Source organism: Plecotus auritus (genome assembly GCF_963455305.1).
Source record: "Plecotus auritus genome assembly, chromosome: 9".
Taxonomy (NCBI): Eukaryota; Metazoa; Chordata; class Mammalia; order Chiroptera; family Vespertilionidae; genus Plecotus; species Plecotus auritus.
In genome coordinates this window covers 42,960,748-42,980,109 of record NC_137783.1, presented here as the reverse complement: position 1 = coordinate 42,980,109, position 19,362 = coordinate 42,960,748, and the positions used below count along the sequence as shown (strand labels likewise).

The window sequence follows — 19,362 nt, the reverse complement described above, 5'->3', positions numbered from 1 at the left end:
AAATTTCAATCGTACTGTTGATATTTGGCTCTGTTGACTAATGAGTTTGCCGACCACTGTTCTAGGACATTTATGGAATTATTTTAAAAATGTTAAATTTGGTGATTCTGATATGAACTCTTCTTATTAGTTTGAGCCCTATTGAACAAATTGCATTAAAATAGTTGATTGTTGAGCCCTGCTGGCATGGCTCAGTGGTTGAGCATTGACCTATGAACCAGGAGGTAACGGTTCAACTCCCAGTCAGGGCACATGTCCAGGTTGTGTGCTTGATCCCAGTGGGGGGCTTGCAGGAGACAGCTGATTAATGATTCTCTTTCATCATTGATGTTTCTATCTCTCCCTCCTTTCCCCTCTGAAATCAATAAAAAATATATAAAATAAAAAAATTAAAATAGTTGATTGTTGAAATCTAAACCTCCTTAATGCATGGGAGCATGTCTTCTGGATTGGATTATTGTAGAGGTGTGAGTACTCCCTGAAAACAATGATAATAGTGAATATTCTTCTATACAGTTCATATTGAATAATGTGTGTAAAATATTTGTATTATATTTAGTTATTTAACATATGTTGTGTAATAACTCTTCTTTTACTTAAAATAACTACTTCTTGCCACAACCTTTGCGGTGGGGTTCAGCACCTGAAGGAGGGGCCAGCACACAAATGCAAATACTATACAAGAAATATGAATTTAGAAGGCATTGGGGGCTAGGTGGAGCCTCTTTCTTGAAGACGCACACCTACTTCTGGCCTGGTCTGCTATTTTCTTACTTGACTACACATTTTCCCTTTAGCAGTGCATACAGGCATATTAAAGGTAAAGTTTGGTAAATAGTAAAAGGATTATCAGGTTAGGACAGTATTCGGCAAACCATGGCTCGTGAGCCACATGTGGCTCTTTGGCCCCTTGAGTGTGGCTCTTCCACAAAATACCACGGCCTGGGCGAGTCTATTTTGAAGAAGTGGTGTTAGAAGAAGTTTAAGTTTAAAAAATTTGGCTCTCAAAAGAAATTTCAATCATTGTACTGTTGATATTTAGCTCTGTTGACTAATGAGTTTGCCGACTACTGGGTTAGGGAATTGCCTTGAGCCACCACTATCTCAACAGACGAGGTGCTTAGCATCAGCCCTGCTAAAGCCCAAGGTCTTTTGGCCTTCCGAGTTCCTAGGTGCATTGACAACATTGGCAAGCGGTGGCTTCCTGCACTTCTAGTAACAGTGGTTGACAGTTTTGGTCTTTAATTCATATTATCAGCATCTGTGTAGAGGGCTATATAAGTTATATTAAGGTGACTGTTATAAAGCAAAAGAAGCTTGTTTTTTTTTGTTTGTACTTGGAGCCTAAGTAGGTTAGGAAGGCTTAGAAGTTCTGACTATGGTGCATGAAGTGTGGGTTAATTTAAAAAGCAAAAGAGGATATTTATCTAAATATGGTTTTAATAAACTGAGAAGGAGTCCTGGCACCAAAATTTGAGAAATCCTATGTGACGTTATTAATGTACTCATTTCTTTTTCTTTAAAATTTTTATTAATTTATTTTTATTGAGATATAATTGACAAGTAACATATTTCAGGTATACAACATAATGATTTGATATTTGTATATGTTGTGAAATGATCACCAAAAGTCTAGTTAACATCATCACCACATGTAGTTACAAGTTTTTTTCTTGTATCGAGAACTTTTAAGATTACTTTCTTAGCAACTTTAAAATATAATACAGTATTATTTAAGGTTATATATTTATTTTTCTCTTGTAGCTTATGTTTGTATACATTGAAGAAAAGATTAGAAGCAGCAAAAGTGGGTCAGATTGGCAGCTAAGAGCAACTCATCAGGAAATATTCAAAAGGGTCTCCTATTAAAATGCAACAACTTCTCATTATTGAGGTGGTTATTCATGTATCATTTTAAACTTTAAAAATTTTTTTTTATTTATTTCAGAGGAAGGGAGAGGGAGAGAGAGAAACATCAATGATGAGAGAGAATCATTGATTGGCTGCCTCCTGCACACCCCCGAATGGGGATCGAGCCCACAACCCTGGCATGTGCTCTTGACCGGAATCGAACCTGGGACCTTTCAGTCCACAGGCCGATGCTCCCAGCCGTGGGCAAACTACGGCCTGCGGGCTGGATCCGGCTGTTCTATCCGGTTCTCTTGCTCTCCCCTCTGCTCCTTTACTTTGAATTTATATTAGTTCACACAAACACTCCATCCATGCTTTTGTTCCGGCCCTTCGGTCCAGTTTAAGAACCCATTGTGGCCCTCGAGTCAAAAAGTTTGCCCACCCCTGCTAGCCACTGACCCAAACCAGCCAGGGCTCATATATATTTTTTAAATATAAATTTAAAAAACTTTTATTGATTTCAGAGAGGGGGGGGGGAGAGAGAGAGAGAATGAGAGAGAGAGAGAGAGAGAGAGAGAGAGAGAGAGAGAGAGAGAGAGAGAAAAACATACATTAGTGATGAGAGAGAATCATTGATTGGCTGCCTTCTGCACGTCCCACACTGGGGAATCGAGCCTGCAACCTGGGCATGTGTTGTGGGGAATCAAACCTTGACCTCCTGGTTCATAGGTCAATTGAGCGATGCTGCCCAGGCTATACTTCTTAAATGTGATCATCATATACACTTCTACAGAGACTGAAGGTCTAATTATGGTAATTTTTTTCCTCATCAGATTTTTCTGTTTGTTTGATTTTATCTACTTTTTAAAATGTATTTTTATTTATTTCAGAGAAGGAGGGAGAGGGAGAGGGAGAGAGAGAGAAACATCAATGATGAGAGAGAATCATTGAGCAGCTGCCTCCTGCATGCCCCCTACTGGGGATCAAGCCTGCAACCCAGGCATGTGTCTTTGATTGGAATAGAACCTGGGACCCTTCAGTCCACAGGCCAACACTCTATCCACTGAGCCAGACCAGCTAGGGCTAATTATGGTAATTGTATACAATACAGTAGTATTAACTATAGTCATCATATTATACATTACATCCCCATGATTTATTTGGCTACCTTCATTCATTTTATCCACTCCTACCCTCTGCCTTTGGCAACCACCAGTCTCTTCTCTATATCTATGAGTTTGTTTTTGTTTTTTAGCTTCCACTTTTTAATTAAAGGCTTATGATAATAAAAAAAAATATGTAAGTAGAGAAATCTACTCTTTTTGTACATACATCAAATAACATAGAAGCTGCCCTAACTGGTTTGGCTTAGTGGATAGAGCATCGGCCTGCGAACTGAAAGGTCCCAGGTTCGATTCCAGTCAAGGGCATGTACCTTGGTTGCGGGCACATCCCCAGTAGGAGGTGTGCAGGAGGCAGCTAATCGATGTTTCTCTCTCATCGATGTTTCTAACTCTCTATCTCTCTCCCTTCCTCACTGTAAAAAATCAATAAAATATATTAAAAATAAATAAAAATAGAAGCATATAGAGCAAAAACAGTTTCCCTTCATTCTCCTCCCTAAAGGGGATTTTTGTCATTCTTCTAGCTCTTTCCTTTTGTTTCTTTTTTTCTTTTACTCTAAATAGAGTTGTGCTATAAGTGTTATTCTGTGACTTTCCCTTTTCTCCTCTCTAAAAAAACACACACAACGTGATGGTATGCATGGTTTGGCGATCTGTCCATTTTTGTAAGTGTCCTTATCACACTTGTAGTGATTGTATACTGTTTCATAGTATATGTATACCATAACTTTTTAAGTATTCTCCTCTTAATGTACACTTAGTTTCCAGTTTTTTTCTATTAAAATTGTGCTGTAAGGTCATCATTGGGTATATATGTTTGTGCACATGTGCTAGGATTTCTTTAGAATTCCTAGGTATAGAATTACTGGATCAAAATAGGCAAATGGCATCTATGAAGGTTTCACTAATTTATCAAATAACAGTGAATGTGTTTGTTTCCCCACATTTTTGCCTGTTCTTGATATTATCAGTCTTTTTGAAAAGTTCCTTTTTATTTTAAAAAGTAGCAGTAACTTAGATGTTTATTTTCCCCCAACCTGCTGAAATGGAATTTGCCAAAGATGGTCAAAATAATTAATTTTTAAACTCTTTTCTGAATTTATTTTCCTTTATTTCAAAGAATAACACGAGGCATGTCCTAGCAGTCATAGTCTTATTTTGGGGAATCATTTTAAAACTACTTTGTGCCGATTGATTTTTCTCCCCCAAGGAAAAGTTGCCTATCTTCGTGATTGTCCATGGCTGGTGCATATTATAGGCACACGGGATCTGCAGGAGAGCTGGTCAGTCTTAAGAAAGAAATGGATAGTGATTTCATGGTTTTATATTACCCAAATCTCAGAAGAAAATAAAAGAAAAAGTAAAGCCACAATTTTTTCATGTTTAAAAGTAAAGTGACTTTTTATTTGTCCTTGGTTTACTTAATAAACTGATAAAGATCAACCTTTATTTTGGTACTGGTAAAGAACAAGCCCTTATTATAGTATTTTTTTTTTTACTGTAATTACCTGCCTGCATATTTCTGATAAGGACAAATATCAGGATCCTGGTTAACAGGCTCTTCTTGATCAACAGGGCTGTGTGATGATAAAAGAGGTAAGGTCTCTGAATAATTTTATGTTGTTAGATATGTTGAAAGTAAATATTTAAAAGGAAGTTAGTACAGTTATATACATATGTTGAAGTCATATTCATCATATTTTCTTTTTTCAGTAAGAAAATCATTTTTGAGTTATAATAAAACTATCTGGGGTCCTTTGGAACTGGTAGAGAAGCTATACCCAGAAGCAGAAGAAATAGGGGCCAGTGTCCGGGATTTACCTGGTCTCAAGTAAGGAATCTTACTACTTGTTCATTTTTCATTTCTAACCACAGAAGTGTGTGTGTGTGTGTATTTTAATATTTCTATTGATTTCATAGAGGAAAGGAGAGGGAAAGAGAGAGGTAGAAACATCAATGATGAGAGAGAATCACCGATTGGCTACCTCCTGCACGCCCCCCACTGGGGACCAAGCCCCGCAACCCGGGCATGTGCCCCTGACCAAATCAAACCCGGGACCCTTCAGTCCGCAGGCTGACACTCTATCCACTGAGCCAAACTAGCCAGGGCCACAGAAGTATATTTACTGTTTCTTAAAAGTACCTCACATTCTAGTTCAGAGGTCGGCAAACTCATTAGTCAACAGAGCCAAATATCAACAGTACAACGATTAAAATTTCTTTTGAGAGCCAAATTTTTTAAACTTAAACTTCTTCTAACGCCACTTCTTCAAAATAGACTTGCCCAGGCCGTGGTATTTTGTGGAAGAGCCACACTCAAGGGGCCAAAGAGCCGCATGTGGCTCGCGAGCCGCAGTTTGCCGACCACTGTTCTAGTTTATCTTCTCTCAGCCTTAAATAGCTTTCTTCCATTCTCTCCTAATAAAATTCTGTTCAATCTTTATGGTTTAGCTTAGATTTCATTTCTTTTATGGTTTTTCTTAGTCCCGTCAGTAAGAATTAACTGTTTTTTTAAATACTCTTATCATTATAGTCATTCTTTATTATATCACCCACTAGAGGCCCAGCGCACAAAATTTGTGTACAGATACAGTCCCTGCAGGCTGGGGGAAACTCCTGCATTGAGCGTCTGCCCCCTGGTGGTCAGTGCACATCATAGCGACTGGTCGTTCTGCTGTCTGGTCAATTTGCATATTACCCTTTTATTATATAGAATTTTAATTCAGCATTGTAATGCAGGAAGTTGCAAGTCCTTTTAAGGTAGGATGTATCAATTATGCATTTCTGTTTCCTGAATGTTAAGCTATTTTGCAGTAATAGGCAGTTAGTAACAGTAACAGTTTGTTGGAGAATGATTAGGCTAAATCCAGGCAAAGGCTCAGGAAGTTGTGAGTTCTCAGATAAGCCATTTATGTAACACTAGAGGCCTGATGCACGAAATTCATGCAAAGGGCTCGGCCCCTGCTGCGGTGGCAGCTGCCTCTGCCTCAGCCCCTGCTGCTGTGGCTTTGTCCGGAAGGACGTCCGGTCTAATTAGCATATTACGCTTTTATTATTATGGATAAGACACGTGCAAATTACTTTCTTTCTCTGAAAATTAGGACCTATAGGGTCCCCTGCCTGTTTCACTGGACAAATGTATATGAAATGTCCTAAAAGCTGAATATTCTAGCTAATAACTCAAGAGTGTTGAAATTTTTGCAGTCATCAAGTGTTGTTAAGGCAAAGGTCTTACACTTGTCATGATTAGTTTCAGGTGTACAGCATAGTGACACTTGATTTTTTTTTTTTTCTCAATGTATTTGTATTGATTTCAGAGAGGAAGGGAGAGGGAGAGAGAGAGAAACATCAATGATGAGAGAGAATCATTGATTGGCTGCCTCCTGCACGCCTCCTACTGGGGATCGAGCCCACTACCCGGGCATGTGCCCCTGACTGGAATAAACCTGGGACCCTTCTGTCTGCAGGCCGATGCTCTATCCACTGAGCCAAACTGGCTAGGGCTGCTTTTTTATCTTTATAAATGATAGAACTTGGTTCAGAGAGGTCTGAGATTTAATATTTAAGGACAATTGGATAAAAGAAACATTTGAAAAATAGCAAGAAGCCTGGTGATTTCTCTCTAGTTAATTACCAGTGTGGCACCTTCTTAGCTTTGTTATGCTTTTTTAAAAAAGATGTTTTTATTGATTTTAGAAAGAGGTAGGGGGAAGGAGAGAGGGGGAGAGAGAGAAAAAGATTGATGAGAAAGAGAAACATAGATCGGCTGTCTCCTGCACACCCCCTACTGGGGATCAAGCCTGCAACCCAGGCATATACCCTGACACGGAATTAAACCAGTGACTTCTTGGTGCATTGGACCGAAGCTCAACCAACTGAGTCATACCAGTCAGGGCTGTTATGCTATTTTACATTTGGATATAGTGTTAATTATTTTTTGAAGGCATTGTACTGCCCTATTGATGTATTTTGTATATTCATTTTATAGAAGGCTAAGTCCATCTGACCAAATATTTCTTGAAGAAATAGTCTCACTTTTTAGAGAGTCATTTCTCTCAAGGCTTTAAATGGTACCTAGATGTCCTACAGGTGCAAACTTACCTTAGAGATTTAAATAGCTCACAGGGATTGGTTTGCATGCTCAAAGAAGCTAGTTTAAAACGATAGAAACAAAGACAAAACTATGATAAATTGCCTTTTTTAAAAATCGTACCTCAACAGAGATAGAACATATGGTTTATGTTCTTTGGGCTGGTACTGTTTTCTTATCAGTTGGTTTTACTTTTTAGGACCCCCCTGGGTCGTGCAAGAGCATGGCTTCGTTTAGCCCTCATGCAGAAAAAAATGGCTGATTATCTTCGTTGCTTAATTATTCAAAGGGATCTCTTGAGGTTAGTACCATTAAATCATGTTCATTTTCATTTTTTTTAAATAAATCTTTATTCAGATTATTACAATTATTTCTCCTTTTTCCCCCCATAGCTCCCCTCCACCCATTTCCCACCCCACCTTCTGCCCTTACCTACCCCCCACTGTCCTCATCCATAGGTGTATGATTTTTGTCCAGTCTCTTCATGAACCCTCCATACCCCTTCCCCCCTGAGAATTATCAGTCCACTCCCTTTCTATGCCCCTGATTCTATTATATTCACCAGATTATTCTGTTCCTCAGGTTTTTAATTCACTTGACTTTTAGGTTCACTTGTTGATAGATATGTATTTGTTGTTCATAATTTTTCTCTTTACTTTTTTCTTCTTCCTCTTCTTTAAGAATACCTTTCAGCATTTCATATAATACTGGTTTGGTGGTGATGGACTCCTTTAGCTTTTTCTTGTCTGTGAAACTCTTTATCTGCCCTTCAATTCTGAATGATAGCTTTGCTGGGTAGAGTAATCTTGGTTGTAGGTTCTTGCTATTCATCACATTGAAAATTTCTTGCCACTCCCATCTGGCCTGCATAGTTTCTGTTGAAAAGTCAGCTGACAGTCGTATGGGTGCTCCCTTGTAGGTAACTAACTGTTTTTCTCTTGCTGCTTTTAATATTCTCTCTTTGTCTTTTGCTCTTGGCATTTTAATTATGATGTGTCTTGGTGTAGTCCTTTTTGGATTCCTTTTGTTTGGGGTTCTGTGGGCTTCCTGGACTTGTAAGTCTATTTCTTTCACCAGGTGGGGGAAGTTTTCGGTCATTATTTCTTCAAATAGGTTTTCAGTATCTTGCTCTCTCTCTTCTTCTGGCACCCCCATAATTCTGATGTTGGTACGCTTGGAGTTGTCCCAGAGTCTTCTTACATTATCTTCAACTTTTTGGATTTTTTTTTGCTTTTTGCTTTTTCGGTTGAGTGTTTTTTGCTTCTTTGTATTTCAATTCTTTGACTTGATTTTTGTGTTCCTCTTGTCTGTTTTTGGGTCTCTGTATAATATTTTTTATTTCAGTCAGTGTATGTTTAATTTCTAGTTGGTCCTTTTTCATATCTTCGAGGGTCTCGTTATATTTATCAGCCTTTTCTAGGATATTCTTAAAAAGCCTTATAACCGTGGTTTTGAATTCTATATCCAGTCGTTTGTTTTCCTCCATTTCTTTCGTTTGTGAACTGATTCTTTCACGCCGCATTTTCACTGCTTCCCTGAGTTGGTAAGCACTTTCAGTCCTCCGCCTTCCCCGGCTCCCGAGTCTCCGCCTGAGAGTCCAGACTCCCCCCACAAGAGCGTGGGTCCCCAGGGGCTCGCCTGGAACTGGGGTTCACTGCAGTCAGAACTGGGGCTCAGTGCCGTCAGGAGCCTCTCACTCCCTTCCACTAGGGAAAGCCTGTGGCAACCTCCGCAGCCTTTGTGCGCACTGGCGCATGCGCACTTTCAGTCCTCCGCCTTCCCCAGCTCCCGAGTCTCCGCCCGAGAGTCCAGACTCCCCCCACAAGAGCGTGGGTCCCCAGGGGCTTGCCTGGAACTGGGGTTCACTGCAGTCAGAACTGGGGCTCACTTCAGTCAGAACTGGGGCTCAGTGCCGTCAGGAGCCTCTGACTCCCTTCCACTAGGGAAAGCCTGTGGCAACCTCCGCAGCCTTTGTGTGCAGTGGCCCGCGCGCGCGCTTTCAGTCCTCCGCCTTCCCCGGCTCCTGAGTCTCCGTCCGAGAGTCCAGACTCCCCCCGTAAGAGCGTGGGTCCCCAGGGGTTCGCCCGGAACTGGGGTTCAGTGCGGTCGGAGGCTTCCTTCCCCCTTCCGCCAGAGAAAGTCAGCCAGGCTCTCAGCCGCCCTTCCTCTCTGCGCGCACAAAGACCCTTTGCCGTACCTCCAATTCTCTGTGAGCTTTTCTCTATCCTTCTAGTTGTAGAATTTTCACTCAGCCAGCTTTCCTGTGGTTCTGGATGGTGTCCGTTCTGTCTTTTAGTTGTAGTTTTGAAATTGTTGTGCGAGGCAGCAGTTTAGGTGTTTACCTATGCCGCCATCTTGGTTTTCCTCCTCATTTTCATTTTTTATTTCATTGATATCTTGTCTCCCAAAAATCATTAAAGATGTGAAAAAGGACTTGTAAAATACAATAAGATGGCATGAAACAAAGGGAGGTGCGAAATCAGTGAGAAAATCATGGTGGAGATGTAACATTGATTAGGAACTTCCCTAAAAAATGATAAGGAAGGATTTATATTTCTAAGCTAGTTTCCTTTTTTAAAGCCTAATACACATTTTTTTTCTAAATTACAGTTAATTTTATGAATAAAAATATATGTGAAATTTGGGGCTTTAATTCAAGGGGTCTCTTTTAGATCTTGAATATCCAACTACTGCTTCACTGTATTGTGGGCTTTCTTTAAACTATCTATTTAAATTGAAAGCCAAGTGCTTAAGACAGACTTTCAAAGTAAGATAATCAGTTCTTAAAGGGAGTGGGGCCCATGGTAGCCCCTCAATCCACCCTTGTTCTTTTAGAGTGCCTGTCTGATGTTCTGGAGAATGTTGTCATTTTTGGTTTTACTTGTGACTCCAGCTCATCTTCGTTTACCCATTTTGTAAATGAGCATGACTAAACTTTAAGCACCTGCAATTTCTGAAGTGATTAAATACTATACATGGGATTTTTAAAAAAATATTTTTTGAGAGAAGGGAGAGAGAGAGAGAGAGAGAGAGAGAAAGAGAGAAAGAGAGAAAGAAAGGGAAACATTGATTGGTTGCCTTTCCCAAGTGCCCCAACCAGGGATCAAACCTGCAACCAGGAATCGAACCTGCTACCTTTTGGTACAGTGCATGGACGATGCTCCAAACAAGTGAGCCACACTAGCCAGGGCTACATTGGACTTGTTGAGGGAGGCATGAGACAGTGATAACTAGTTCTCTGAATATAAATCGTCAAATATTAGTTTAAAAAATATTTTTATTGATTTCAGAGAGGAAGGGAGAGAGAGATAGAAACATCAATGATGCAAGAGAATCATTGATCAGCTGCCTCCTGCACGCCTCCTGCACACCCCTCACCAGGGATCGAGCCCGCAACCCGGGCATGTGCCCTTGACCAGAATTGAACCCGGGGACCTTTCAGTCTGCAGGTCAACACTCTTTTTTTTTTTTTTTTAATATATTTTATTGATTTTTTACAGAGAGGAAGGGAGAGGGAGAGAGAGTTAGAAACATCGATGAGATAGAAACATCAATCAGCTGCCTCCTGCACACTCCCTACTGGGTATGTGCCCGCAACCAAGGTACATGCCCCTGACCGGAATCAAACCTGGGACCCTTGAGTCCGCAGGCCGACGCTCTATCCACTGACCAAACTGGTTAGGGCCAGGTCAACACTCTTATTCACTGAGCCAAACCAGGTAGGTCTCAAGTATTAGTGTGTTTTTTTTTTTTTAATATATATTTTATTTCTATTTTTATTTTTTTAAATTTATTCCAGAGAGGAAGGGACAGGGAGTGAGAGATAGAAACATCAGTGATAAGAGAGAATCATTAATTGGCTGTGTCCTGCATACCCCCTATTGGGGATCAAGCCCACAACCCAGGCATATGCCCTTGACCGGAATCCAACCTGGGATCCTTCAGTCCTCAGGCTGACGCTCTATCCACTGATCAAAATCGGCTAGGGCTCAAGTATTAGTTTTAAACTGTCTAGTTTCTTTCACATCTCTTATTTGAACATTTTTTTAAAGAATATAGATATCCATAGGTATCTTTTATTGGTTATTTATTAAGAACACTTGCAATACACATCAAATGCACTGACTTGAACATGGATTTTGAAATGTTTCATATATTCATTTCCTTATCTTAGTCTTTCTCCCAAGGGTCTTAAATCTTAGAATTGAAAATTCAACTCTAATAAAAAGTATTGTAATCATATCAGTAACAGTCTTCTGAGAGTTGCAAACATTCTAGGCCTCAATGATGCCTCTTTTTCTTTTGATCTCTCTTTGCTTCTCTTCTCTCTCACTCAGAATTTCTTTTTCAATTTTATATCCTTCAGTCTGTCTTTTATGTTTTCTGCATAGACATGTAAATTTCAAAATTTTAAATTATTCACATATAGACAGGCTAATTTGAAATACCTAATATTTTTGGTTCCATGTTTGTAATAAGGTGCTGAGATTTTAAAATTTAGTTTTTGAAATAAATTTGTGATTTAAGGTTTTTATTATTTTAATTTTCACAGTGAATTCTATGAATATCATGCACTAATGATGGAAGAAGAAGGAGCAGTAATTGTTGGGCTACTGGTTGGCCTGAATGTGATAGATGCTAATCTGTGTGTAAAGGGAGAGGATTTAGACTCACAAGTAAGTAGAAGTGACTAGTACCAAATGCAAAGTGTTTGCAGTTTGCACTGTTCCTCTCTGATCCAGGTCTTACTCTATCAGTTGTAAACAGTGCTGTAAACAGTAAAGGAAAATTAAGAATGAAATTTATTTGTATGTTAAAGATACATCTGATATTTCTCCCCTTTAAATAAAAATAACTTTATTTATAAATTCAGGTTGGAGTGATTGATTTTTCCATGTATTTAAAGAATGAAGATGATATTGGAAATAAAGAAAGGTACGATTTCCATAAGTTACTTCACATGTATATTTTTATGTAGCTCTTTATAAATCAGTATGAGGTCCATCTATTTACCATGTCGTTTTTATTTTCTTTATTTGTGTGTATTTCCTGCTTTGTTTAGTTTTCACTCCCATTTGTAAGCTTTACAAAGCAAAGACCACTTGGAAGGAGGCTTTAGAATGATGTGTAACTTCTGTTTTACATGTTAATAGTTAATAGACCCATTTTAGTAGTTGTGTTTTGTGATAAAAGGGATGAAAGCTTATTCACAAGCTTACATATGCTGGTTTATTTCAAGAGCTAATTTTGTTTATTTAAATTGTTTTTAAATTTAAAATATACTTATTCCAACTACTGAAAAGGAAGGATAATTATGTAACATAACAGAGGTGCTAATTATTGCTGTGGCAGTTATAATATGTAAATGTATCGAAGTAACATGTTGTATGCCTTAAATTTATACAATATTATATGTCAATATATTTTAATAAAAAATAAGTCATACTGATGCAAAATTTTTAAAAATATACTAATGGTACTGTTAAATCTAGTATTAGCAAGTAATTTATTTAATAAAGATTATAGTTATTTAGTACACAGTTTACTGCTACATGATTTTGAAGTTTCTTGAATTTTACTTTAAAGGCAAAATAATGTTTTACCGTTATGACTTTACAACGATTTTAGATGATATAGACATTATTTTTGGCACCCAATAAATACCTTTCCAGTGAGCACAAAACTACTTCTCTCCCCTCTAGGAATGTTCAAATTGCTGCCATATTAGACCAGAAGAATTATGTTGAAGAATTAAATAGACAACTGAAGTAAGTGTTATGGATACTTGGAATACTTAGTGCATTTATGACTATTGTCTTAGGGTCCCCCTCTTTTCAGGCCAGCTTAACCCCATTCCCTCTACACATCTTTGAGAAGGGGTTGAGGAGACAGAGAAAATCTAAATTAAGTATATAGAGAATTATTGGAGATAATTCATTTTCAATAGAAAATAAGTCAGACTTTAAATAATAATCTTCAGAGGATTCAAAAATAGAATTTCTTACTTATCCCTATACCCTTAAAATAAAGGCTAGCCCTAGCTGGTTTTGCTTAGTGGATAGAGCATCAGCCTGTGGACTGAAGGGCCCCAGGTTCCCTTCTAGTCAGGGGCACATGCTTGGGCTGTGGGCTGGATCCCCAGTAGGGGGAGTGCAGGAGGCAGCCAATCAGTGATTCTCTCTCATCATTGATGTTTCTCTCTCTCTCTCTCGCTCTCCCTTCCTCTCTGAAATCAATAAAAATATATTTAACCCTAACCGGTTTGGCTCAGTGGATAGAGCGTCGGCCTGAGGACTGAAGGGTCCCAGGTTCGATTCCAGTCAAGGGCATGTACCTTGGTTGCGGGCACATCCCCAGTAGGAGGTGTGCAGGAGACAGCTGATTGGTGTTTCTCTCTAATCAGTGTTTCTAACTCTCTATCCTTCTCCCTTCCTCTCTGTAAAAAATCAATAAAATATATTTAAAAAAATATATATTTAAAATAAAAAATAAAGGTTAGATAGGGTGGAAGTTTATATCATTTTGATGGTTCAAAAATTCATTGAAACTGTCAGTTAATACTCAATCTGGGAAGAATGTCTGAGATCTGTTTGTATGTCTAATGCTATATAATAAAATGCTAATATGCAAATCGATCGAATGGTGGAACGACCTGCAGAACAGCTGGTTTCTTTTTTTTTTTTTTATTGCTTTTTCACAGAGAGGAAGGGAGAGGGATAGAGAGCCAGAAACATCGATGAGAGAGAAACACCGATCAGCTGCCTCCTGCACACCTCCCACTGGGGATGTGCCCGCAACCAAGGCACATGCCCCTGACTGGAATCGAACCTGGGACCCCTCAGTCCGCAGGCCGATGCTCCATCCACTGAGCCAAACCGGTCAGGGCAGAACAGCTGGTTTCTATGATGAGCACTGACCACCAGGGGGCAGATGCTCAATGCAAGAGCTGCTCCCTGGTGGTCAGTGATCTTCCACAGGGGGAGCGCTGCTCAGCTAGAAGCCGGGCTCACGGCTGTGAGCGCAGAGGCAGTGGTGGGAGCCTCTCCCACCTCTGCTGCAGGTGGGAGGTAAGGAGTGAGGGGTCCCGGACTGCTAGAGGGATGTCCGTCTGCTGGCTTAGGCCCGATCCTCAGGGGACATCCCCGAGGGGTCCCGGACTGCGAGACCCTCCGCGCGCGCGCGCGCGCGCGCCCCCCCCCCCCCCCCCCCCCCCCCCCCCCCCGTCCCCGCAGTGCACAAATCTTGTGCATTGGGCCTCTAGTAAAAGTATTATGTGAGTCACATAGGTAATTTAAAATTTCTAGTAAACCTCATTAAAAAGGTAAAAAAGAAACATGAAATTAATTAAAAATTAAAAATATATTTTATTTAACCCAAAATAGTATAATTTCAACATGTAATCAATATAAAAATTATTGAGATATTTTATATTAACTTTTTGTACTATCTTCAGAATCCAGTGTATATTTACGTTTCAATTTGGACTAGTCACATTGTAAGTACTTATTGAAGCCACAAATGGCTTATGACTACTATACTATATAACACAGGTAAAATGAATATTTGCTACATAGTTAGAAATGGACTGTTCTCATTAGTTAAAAGGAATAATTAGTAAAAATGGCTATCTCTGGATGATGGGATTATGAATAATTTCTGTTTTACTCTGTACCAGTGATTTTCAACCTTTCTAATGCCGCGACCCTTTAATACAGTCCCTCATGTTGTGGTGACCCCCAACCATAAAATTATTTTCGTTGCTACTTCATAACTAATTTTGCTACTGTTATGAATCGAAATGTAAATATCTGTGTTTTCCGATGGTCTTAGGCGACCCTGCTAGCGGTTCTCAGATGGTCTTAGGCAACCCTGCTAGTGGTTCTCAACCTGTGGGTCGTGACCCACAGGTTGAGAACCGCTGCTGTAGAGCCTAAGTCCATCGGAAAACACAGATATTTACATTACGATTCATTAACAGTAGCAAAATTACAGTTATGAAGTAGCAACGAAAATAATTTTATGGTTGGGAGTCACCACAACATGAGGGACTGTATTAAAGGGTCGCGGCATTAGAAAGGTTGAAAATCACTGCTCTATACTCTTCTGTATTTTCTGAATTTCACTCAAATAACATGTATTACAATCTGAAAATACAATTAGACTTTTTCCCATTGTAGAAAAACTAATAAGCAGTAACTCTTGCTTTCCTCTGAAGTTGGAAAGATAGGAAAGATCTTTTTTTTTTTTTAATATTTTAAAACTTGATTTTTAGAGAGGAAGGGAGAAGGAAGAGAGAAACATTAATGTGAGAGCCAAACATCAGCCAGCTGCCTCCTGCGCACCCACACTGGGGATCAAGCCTGCAACCCTGGGCATGTGCCCTGACTGGGAATTGAACCATGACCTCCTGGTTCAAAGGTCGATATTCAACCACTGAGCCATGCCAGCCAGGCAGTGTCTTCTTTTTTCATCACGGAGTTTTAATAATAGATATAGGAGATATATGTGTATTTTGTATTTCTGAGATTGTATTTCTAAGTGCAATCTTGTATTGCTTAATTTCTTTTAAACTTTTACTCACTTTTTGGGAACAGGCAATATATTCCCATTGTTTGAACTTCAAAAGGGACATTAAATGAAAAGTCTCCCTCTTCCCTGATCTTCAACCCCATATAGCTTCTTTCTTAGTGAATAATTAACATACTATGTTCTGATGAATGTCTCCACAGATATGCAAATAAACAAGAATAAGCATATATTTTCTTTTTTTGTAATTAAAAAATGATTTTAGAGAGGAAGGGGGGGATTTGGGGGAAAGAGAGAGAGAGAAAACATTGATTTGTTATTCCACTTATTTGTGTTTCTTGTATGTGCCCCAACTGGGGATCGAAACTGCAGCCTTGGGGTATTAGGATGACACCAAACTGAACACCTGGCCAGGGCCTGCATATATTTTCTTATATTTCTCACCTTCCCCCAGTTCTTTACACATAAGGTGGCATACTTTTTTTGTTATTCTGTACTTTGTTTTTACTCAACAATTTATTGTAGAATCTATTCCATTTGGTTCAAATGAGCTGTCTCAGTCTCTTAAATTATGTGTGTGTTAATATGGTACTACAATACTAATGCCATACTTTTGTATATTTTTTATGTATTAAAAACATTTCATTGTTTTTCTAATTAGAAAATAGTTCTGGTACATTTAGAATATTTCAAAAGTATAGAAACAGATTTTTAAAAAGTAGAATTCACCTGTTACCTCTCACTAAACACCACTATTGAGAGTTTTCTGTTTTTATAAGTGCTTCTTTGATTATTTTTTAACTAGAGGCCTGGTGCACAAATTCGTGCATGGGTGGAGTCCCTCAGGATGACCTGCAGGGATTGGGCCCCAACTCGTGCCCCCAGCCTCACAGCCCCACAGCCCTGCCTGGCACCCTGCCTTGGCCTGGCGCTGCCCCCTCACCTGCTCCACCATCCCTTCTGTGGGGTGATCGATTAGGGCCAGGCCCCCCACCTGGCTCCCTCAGTGTCTGGGAGCTGGGCAGTGGCCCCGTCCCCTGCCGTGACCACTGGTCGCTGTCTGCAGGGCGATTGGTGGGGCGATCGGGCCCCCACTCGCACCTGCCTTGGCCTGGTGCCACCTGCTCACCTCCTCCACCCCGCTGTGGTCCCGCTCTTGTCACCCGCTGTCAGCGCCACGTCACTGATGCCTGCCATGTTTTGTGCTGCCCCCTGGTGGTCAGCACACGTCATAGTGAGCGGTCGAACTCCCAAGGGGACAATTTGCATATTAGGTTTTTATTATATAGGATTCTCACATAAATGTAGGACAGATATTATTGTCTGATTTTTTTTTTTTTAAGATATCTTATTGATTTTTTTAAGAGAGGAAGAGAGAGGGATAGAAAGTTAGAAACATCGATGAGAGAGAGACATCGATCAGCTGCCTCCTGCACGCCCCCAACTGGGGATGTGCCTGCAACCCAGGTACATGCCCTTGACCGGAATCGAACCTGGGACCCTTCAGTCCGCAGGCCGACGCTCTATCCACTGAGCCAAACCGATCAGGCTGTCTGATTTTATAGATGAGGAAATAGAAGCTCAGAAAGGTTTTATAAGGTGACACAATTAGAAAGTAGAAAAGCAGGTTATAACCTTGGTCTTTTATGTTATGGTCCTGTGCTTGTTATATATTACTAGAGGCCCAGTGCACAAAATTTGTGCATGGGTGGGGTCCCTAGGCCTGTCTGGCAATCAGGGCCTATTGGGGCCCTCTTGCCCATTCTTGATTGGGGCCAGGCAAGCCAGGACCTGCTGGATGTGGGGAGGGATGAGGGGAGGGACCGCGGGAGGTTTGACAGCCGGGGCGAGGGACTGGGGTAGGTTGGCTGGCCGTGGGAGGTTGGCTGTGGGAGCGCACTGATCACCAGGGGGCAGCTTCTGCGTTGAGCATCTGCCCCCTGGTGGTCAGTGTGCGTCATAGTGACTGGTCGTTCCGGTCGTTCCATTGTAACGGTCACTTAGGCTTTTATATATATAGATAGATTGTCCAGATACTCTGGTACTGTTTGTGAAGAACTCAAGTTGTTTATATTTAAAAAAATGATCCTATATAATAAGAGCCTAATATGCTTAAGTGTCTGGTCGACTGGTCGGCCGTTAACCGATCAAAGCGTAATATGCTAATGCTATGGTAAGGCCACTCTATCGCTTGCTATGATGTGCACTGACCACCAGGGGACAGTCAACTAGTCAACTAGTCACTATGATGTGCACTGACCACCAGGGGGCAGACAGTCGACTGGTCAACCAGTTGCTATGATGTGCACTGACCACCAGGGGGCAGACGCTCCAACAGGTAGGTTAGCTTGCTGTTGGGGTCCGGCCAATTGGGACTGAGTGAGACGGGCCGGACATGCCCTGGAGCCCTCCTGCGGTCCCTCCCTGGCTGGCCAACCTCCCGCGTCTCTTCCTGGCCCTGATCGTGCACCAGTGTGGTCCCTTGGCCTGGCCTGTGCCCTCTCGCAATCTGGGACCCTTTCAGGGATGTCAGAGAGCTGGTTTCAGCCCACAGGTCAGGCCAAGGGACCCCACTGGTGCATGAATTTGTGCACTGGGCCTCTAGTTTAATATAAATAGAAAAAACATTTTTCTTGTTTCACATCTAAACTAAAATGCCCGTGGTTGTTTCTGAGGCTGTTATAAAATTTTTGAATCTATTGTAGATTTCTACTATAACGTATATAGCATATTACCTTTTATTAGAGAAAGTTTGAAATGGTAAAATCAAGCAGGACTTGAAAATTAGACTCAGTAAAATGTATAATAATGCCCAGTCTTGATTGATTTAAACAGAAATATAAAAAACAAGTTTTTTCATGTAGTGGAACCTGATTTTTTTTTTAAATATATTTTTATTGATTTCAGAGAGGAAGGGAGAGGGAGAGAGAGATTAAAACATCAATAATGAGAGAGAATCATTGATTGGCTGTCTCCTGCACGCCCCCCACTGGGGATCCAGACCACAATCCAGGCATGTGCCCTTGACCAGAATCGAACCCGGGACCCTTCAGTCCCCAGGCCAACACTCTTATTCACTGAGCCAAACCTGCCAGGGCTGGAACCTGATTTTTTACTATATCCTTGAAAGATGGGGTGTTTGCTTAGCTTCAGGCTGACTGGGTACCTGATATTAGGTATCTCATTTGCATTTCTCAAAAATGGGTGATTTTGAAAGTCTTTAAGTTATTATGAAAGTGGAGAGAGGTAATAGAATGGGGTTTCTGTTGATGAATACTGTTTATAAGCTTCATTAAAGTTTATCCTTTAAAAATAATTTTAAATTTAGTTTTAATAATACCTTTATGTGGAATTTTCATTCTTAAATAGTATAAGTTTTATGTAAAAGGGACCATAAAAAGACAAAAAATAATGAGCAGCATCAAATGAAATTTTAATAGAAATATTGATTCTTTTGCTACAGTCTGTATTGTTCTAGTTAAATCAAGTTATTCTGACTTAATGAAATTTCTCATACTAAAAAATTCAGACAGGGCAGTTGGTGAATGTCATTCAACTAGAGAATCCAGGATAACATACTTTTTCTTGCCTTTGTGAGTCTGAATGAGTTTTTTCTTCATTAATTTCAGCAGCACAGTCAGCAGTCTCCATTCAAGAGTTGATTCATTGGAAAAGTCAAATACTAAGCTGATTGAAGAGGTATTGTCATCACAGTCCTAGTATTTGTGATACTTTTTCATTTTCAGTATGAATGTGTGAAGCACATACACA

The 19,362-nt window shown here is 40.2% G+C and overlaps 1 protein-coding gene across 9 annotated transcripts in view; it reads left to right on the top strand.

The window, feature by feature from the left end:
• The window catches only part of RUFY2 (RUN and FYVE domain containing 2), a gene marked incomplete at its 5' end in the record, with an annotated part of 51,087 nt that overhangs the window by 2,813 nt on the left and 28,912 nt on the right, over positions 1-19,362 (top strand). For 7 of the 9 annotated variants that reach the window (XR_013961644.1, XR_013961645.1, XR_013961646.1 and 4 more), the window contains 6 exons: positions 4,689-4,806; positions 7,265-7,366; positions 11,618-11,741; positions 11,939-12,000; positions 12,768-12,833; positions 19,221-19,290. Coding sequence is in view for 6 of the 9 variants with exons in the window: in XM_080687964.1 (XP_080544090.1) it covers positions 4,689-4,806; positions 7,265-7,366; positions 11,618-11,741; positions 11,939-12,000; positions 12,768-12,833; positions 19,221-19,290 (542 nt within the window). The remainder of the gene's footprint in view (positions 1-4,688; positions 4,807-7,264; positions 7,367-11,617; positions 11,742-11,938; positions 12,001-12,767; positions 12,834-19,220; positions 19,291-19,362) is intronic. The other 2 variants (XM_080687965.1, XM_080687968.1) reach the window with 2 other exon arrangements.